General features: G+C 44.5%; 1 protein-coding gene across 1 annotated transcript; it reads right to left on the reverse strand.

The window, feature by feature from the left end:
- Positions 1-1,900: 1,900 nt before the first annotated feature.
- Positions 1,901-2,842, reverse strand: LOC137825025 (uncharacterized). Its single transcript, XM_068630697.1, has one exon. It carries the CDS (start codon positions 2,840-2,842, stop codon positions 1,901-1,903), a length of 942 nt encoding a protein of 313 aa, XP_068486798.1.
- Positions 2,843-6,378: the final 3,536 nt, after the last annotated feature.

Genomic DNA, 6,378 nt, shown 5'->3' on the forward strand with positions numbered 1-6,378 from the left:
TCCCCAATGAGAAAAGAGGTTCAAAGACATTACCTTAGGTACAATTCTTGTTTTCAAACTACACCTAAGGCAATGTCTCAAGAACTCTATATTCCTTCACCTTTTGCAAATGATCCTTGGGAAGACACAAATTTCATATTACAGCTTCCTAGGACAACAAAAGGTTTTGATTCAATTTTCATGGATATGGATAAACTCTTCTCTAGAGAAGTGATACATCCTCATGGTTTATCTTCAAGCATAGTGTTGGATGGAGCTCCAAATTTCGCAAACCATGATTTGAGGATTCTCTTGGGCAAACTTGCAACTAAGTTGTACACTTTAAATTCTTATCATCCTCAAAAGCATGGTCAAAATACATTTCAAAATCTAGCTCTTTCTACTATGCCTAGAATAATCATAAAGGACAAACACAACTCTAGAGATGAGCATACATACCATAGTGTAGTTCACAAAACTACCAATATTTTCCCATTTGAAGTTGTATATGGACTTAATCCTCTTTCTCCTTTAGATTTATTACCCCTTCCTAATCCACATACCTTTGTGCATAAGGAAGGAGTTACAAAAGATGATTTTGTTAAGAAAATGCATGAGAGGATTCAAGAACAAATACAACAACAAATAGAGAAATATTATGAGAAGTTGCCAAAAACAATAGAAAAACAAAAGGAATGGCAACTTCCTAAAATTAATGTTTACACAACTGCTCAAACTAACACATTTGATTTGTTTGATGACTCACGGAGATGGACATTTGATCCTGGAGGACGAGCCTAGTTTTCAAAATAGGAATAAGGTTGTTGTTCGAGATCAAACCTGTAGATCTGAGGACAGATCCTCTCAAGAAGGAAGGGATGATGGAAACCATCCAGCCACATACATCCACATAATGATGATGAAGAAGAAGCATTGGATTTGAGGACAAATCCTTTTCAAGAGGGAGGGGATGATGGAAGAGGCCCAAGCCCAAGATAGAAAAAGCCCAAGCCCAAGCCCAAATACAAGTTCAAGCTTCAACTCAAGCCCAACAAATAGAAGATATGGGCAAACTAAGCATCATTGGATGTCTTTCTTTTGTAATTACTTTTGAGTATTTTTAGTAGAACATAAAGGGAGGTGTAGATATAAATATAAGAGGTGCAAATCTATAAAGCTAAGTCACACCTTCCATGTGACACAAAAGAAGGTGTAGGTATAGATTTAGGAGGTGCCAAAAATAGAAACCAAGTCACACTTCCCTTATAACTAGGAATTGGCTCCAAATTCAAATGCTTCTCATTTGAATTTCCCTCCACTTTCATTTTAATTTCCAGCCCCCTAAACACTATAAATAAGAGGGCTTGGCTCATGTATTTGCAAGATTATTGTGAGTAAAGTTATGCTGCCAACATTGTGCCATGCTTTGCTTCTACCTAGTTTCTAGGCTCTAATCTTCATCTTCCTCACTTACCATAGGGCTGGCCGAACCTCCCTACTTCCATACATATCATGCACCTTCAAGATCACCATAGCTCATAGGAGGATCTTGCACATACACATCCATTGCTTCCGCACCATCTTTCACATGATTCTAAGAAGAGCTTCATGAATTTGCCATCACCCTGACCTCCACTTGATCACCGGCAAAACTGTATAAACAGCCCCCATATGGCCTCAGCTGGTCAGGGGATAACTGTAACTTTTCGAAAGTCGGCCAAAACATCACATCTGCCGAGCTTCCTTGATCGACCAGCACCCGATGGACCGTCCTCCCCGCCGTAACAAGCGAGATTACAATAGGGTCATTGTCATGAGGCACGACATCCCTAATATCGTCTTTGGTGAACGTGATGTCCACATCGGGTGAGTGATCCTCAAAAACCTCCACTGACATCACAGACCTTGCATACTTCTTTCGCTACGATTCAGTACACCCACCACCTGAGAATCCACCCGCTATGGTGTGGATCTCGCCGTGAATGGGTACTTTGTGCTGTTGTCCCTCACTGCCCGCTGGTTGTGAACCTGATGATTGCCCCGCCTGCTTCTTCAGCAGGTAATCCTTCAAGAATCCACACTTGACCAGCTCGGCGAGTTGGTATCCCAAAGCCAAACACGAATTGATAGAGTGGCCAAAGCTCTTGTGGAACTCACACCACGCGTCTGGTTTTGGTCCCAACACCTTATCCATTCTCTTCTCAGGCACTTTGAGCCTGGCAGCAATGTTCGGGATGGCGATCAGGTCAGCCAATCCCATCACGTACTCGTACCTCGGCGGGCGATTAGTCTCTCTGGGCCGCCCCGGCCCCTTCCCCTTGCTCTTCTTTGGGTCATAAGGATGACGCATCCTTTGATCCCTCTTCCCCGCCGCCGCCTCCATCACCCTCTGCGGATGAATCCTCGTCTGAGCGCGTGGCTTAGCTGGGGCCACATTTCCCCTTTTCTCGGAGACTTCGCTCTCAGCGGCGATGTGAGCCACGGCACGTCGCCGGATTTCAGCGAACGTGGCGGGGTGACTCCTGATCAGCGATTCACTAAAAGGTCCAGGCAACACGCCCTTTTTGAAGGCATGTACAAACATTTCTTCATCCTTACCTGGCAAGCGAACGATCTGAGCTTCGAATCTGTTCAAAAAATCCTTCAGGAACTCCCCTTGATACTGCCTCACGTCGAACAGATCGTAAGACACCAACGGCGGTGCCTTGTTCACTATGTACTGTTCAACAAACATCTTGGAGAACTGCTGGAACGTGGTAATGTGGCCAGTAGGTAGACTGACGAACCAGTCCAGCGCTGTTCCACTGAGAGTGCTCATGAACACCTTGCAGTAGACCGCGTTTGAACCTCCTGAGAGCATCATCTACGTGTGAAACCCGTGAGATGAGCCTCAGGATCCTCCACCCCGGTGAAGGATGTTGAAGATGGATGAAGCCTCTTCTCTACCTAGTGTTAGTTTGTGTTTGATGTAGAAAATAGCTAGTTTGTTGTAAAGTTTGTAATAGGTTTAGATGATCTTGTATGTAGGCTTGTGTATGTGTAAGGTTTCCTTTTGCTACATGATCTATTCTAGATGCCTAACCAAGCCTAGAATAAGCACATGAAGTGGTTAAAAGTTTTTCCAAAAGCTTTTTAGAGTTTTCTCCTAAAATCAGGATACTGCACAAAAAATGAATTTGTTTCTCTGTAAAAGAACATGTTTATTCTTTGGTCTGCTGAAGGGTTTTTCGAAAGTTAGTTAGGGCACCAAAGGTACAACTTAGACAGTTATTTTAGTTAGCTGAGTTGGCAGTTTTCACAAAATAAATCTGTTAAGTTCAAAACTGAATCTGTTCTTTTCATAACAGCTTTTCAACTGTTTTTTGAAAAGAAGTTAGAAATTGTTTTCTATATAAAGAAAAGTCTCTCTCACATGAAAGGATGCTGAGCAATTACGTTTTTGACAGAGATCAAACAATTTCTATGTGAGAAGAAGGATTGAAAGGTTTTTTGAAAGGTTTTCCAAAGAGATTTTCAAGTGTGCTTGTTCTAGGAAACCATTGATCTTGGTGAAGGTGCTGGTGCAGTTCTGCAGCAAATTGAACTACTGGTTTTGAGTTCTTGCATCTTCTTTTCAGGTGTAATCTTTCCTTTATTCTGGTTTGTAAAGGTGTAAGTGTTAGTCACTCCTTGATAGGGTTTCTTGGAGTGCAAGGTGTGCTGAAATAGGGTTTTTCAGCATTGGTTGTATTGTTCTTGTAGTGTTCAAGAACTGCTGTGTTTGTAAGTGATTGGTACTGTTTTTAGTGAATTCCACCTTGGGGTAAGGTGAAACTGGATGTAGCTCTGTATGAGTGAACCAGTATTGATCCTGCCTGTTAACCGGAACGCTGGAAACTGCCTCGTCAAAGGATCGACGTGCGCACCGCTTCACACCTCCGTTCCTCTTCGAGATCCACCTCAAGAACCTGCAAAGAAACAGAGCGGCGCCGCTGCGGCCGATCGCACTCCAACGCCCAAGTCAGTGACCGAATCACCAAATACTAAGAGAACTGCCCAGTGCATAGCTAACTTGGGAGTGCGATCTCTACTGGAATTGGCGAGTTAGGGTGTCCTCATACACCTTCCCTGTGGTCTCGCCGGCCGCCTTCATAATTTGCTTCTCCTTCATCTTCGGCGATGTGCTTTCTCTGGCGATATCCAACCGCTTGGTCGCCTGAGTTCACATCTGGCGACTTCATCTTTAACCCGGTGATCGCCTATTCTGATATGCTGGAGATCGGAACACGCCAACTTAATAACTGGCGGCTTCACGAGCCCCCCGACTTCCTTCCCTTCTGCCAGCCCGGCGCCTTGCCAACACGCCTATACTGTAGCAGGATGCCACGTCATCACTCCCGACTACCAGGGCGGTACAAGTATAAAAACTTGCGTGCCTTTTCTTCTCATCCCTGCACTCATTTCTGGTTTTGCTTAATTCTGTCAAGAACTAAATCTGTTCTTTTGAAATTGAATCTGTTAATTCTGGGTTTAAATAAAAACTGTTCTTCCTGATTTGGTAAAGCTCTCTGATCATAAACAAGGCAGTTGTATATGATGTTTTAACTGATCTGTGAACAAATAGTCTATTCATTAAAACCTGAGAAAGATTCATTCTCATTAAAACCTTGTGTTGAATGAATGTGATTGATTGCTTAGCATAGCTGTATTCTTCATACTCATAAAATCCAACTAATCTGATTCTGTTATAACCCTCTGTTGATTACAATTTTAATTTGAACAAATTCAAATTGTATTAGACTGCTCTGAAGAATCAATTTGTTTCATGTAAAAACAATCTTGTGTGTTCTTGCAAAAAATTTATAAGCTCAATTCACCCCTCCCCTCTTGAACTTAGACTCTAATAGACCCAACAAAGGATGCTTTCACCGCTACCGTATTTGCAAGGACCACCGTGTCCATGATCTCCTGAGAAAACGGCATGGGAAAACTACGCGGTGGGGACGGGGGTGCAGACTTGTCCCCAATCGCATGCTCCTCCCGTCCCTGAAGGGCTTTACATAGCTCCTCATGACTCTGTTAAGCTCTTCATTCCTAGCCTGTGAGGTCACTAGTGCCTCGTGCATTCTTTCTTGTTCACAACGCGATGCAACTACGTTCTCCTGCAACGTTCTCATCATCTCCATCACCTGCGTCATAGACACAGCGTCCTCTTCGGTTGACGGCGCGACTGAACTGGATCGCGTTGTCCTCATTTTTTCTCAGCAAACTCAACAACTCAAAGAAACTCCAAACGAATGGTGAAAACTCCAGAAAACCGGCTGTGACAGCAAGCAGTCGAACAGAAAACACCAAAACTTCAACAAACTCGAACTGTGGTTGGGAATCACCTTTTATACGGCCCCACGGTGGGCGCCAGATGATCCTGCCGGTTGACCAAGTGCAAGAATGATGCCTCATCATGATCTTTCCTCACCAGCTTTGACACCATGTGCCCTTCAAGTCCACACCACATATTGCCTCTCTGAGAACCTGAAAACACAAGATGGCGCCTCTACGGCCGGTGGCGCTCCGACGCTCAAGTCAGTGACAAGAACACCCAAAAACTGAGAGAAAACTATGCTCTGTAGAACCGTACTAAAGTGCACTCAACCCAAAACAATGAGTCGTAATGAACGTACCTCTGCAAATTCTGTTAAGTTTACCTTTATAGCTTGGTTTTTTCTCTCTCCGGGCAGTTACGCTTTGGAACCCTGCACGTGTCACCATCTGGGTTGGGGTAGCAGGTAGTACCCAGCCCTACACGTGTCATCATCTGAGCTAGGATAACTTGAGCGTCATTTCTATGTAGCATCCAACCCTACACGTGTTGTCATCTAGGTTGGGGTAACTGGTAGTACCCAACCCTACACGTGTCATCATCTGGGCTGGGGTAACTTGAGTGTCATTTCTATGTAGTAACCAGTCGCGCGGCGAAGCCTCCTATTCAAGGAGTAATCTAGCACGTAATACGCTCTGGAACACCACCCGACAAGGCGAGTATCGGGTGCAACAAAGTACACCGTCTCTGTGATATCGCTCGTCGCAAGTGCCACCCTCCTCATTGCTACGCCATGCATGTTCCAGCCAAGGAAACCTCGCCATCGACGAATGTCCACTCTGGGAATCCCGTCGTCGATGGACAAGCTGTTTCCTCCAACTCACTCGACCTTCACACTCCATGCTGATGTAACAATCATCTTTACTAAACTTACACGCTTGAACTTACCCGCCTGAACCTCCAACAGCTTCAACTAAGTTTACTGGGAAACCCGGCGATGTGCTTCTTGTGGCGATGTGAGACCACCTGACCTTCCATGATCTAACACGGCGATGTCATGAAAACCTGGCGACAACCGACCATGTACACTGCAGAATGTC

This window comes from Phaseolus vulgaris, chromosome 8, assembly GCF_000499845.2.
Source record: "Phaseolus vulgaris cultivar G19833 chromosome 8, P. vulgaris v2.0, whole genome shotgun sequence".
NCBI lineage: Eukaryota > Viridiplantae > Streptophyta > Magnoliopsida > Fabales > Fabaceae > Phaseolus > Phaseolus vulgaris.

Coding starts and splice junctions, on each gene's coding strand:
- LOC137825025 (XM_068630697.1), bottom strand. CDS start 2,842: ATGATGCTCTCAGGAGGTTCAAACGCGGTCTACTGCAAGGTGTTCATG.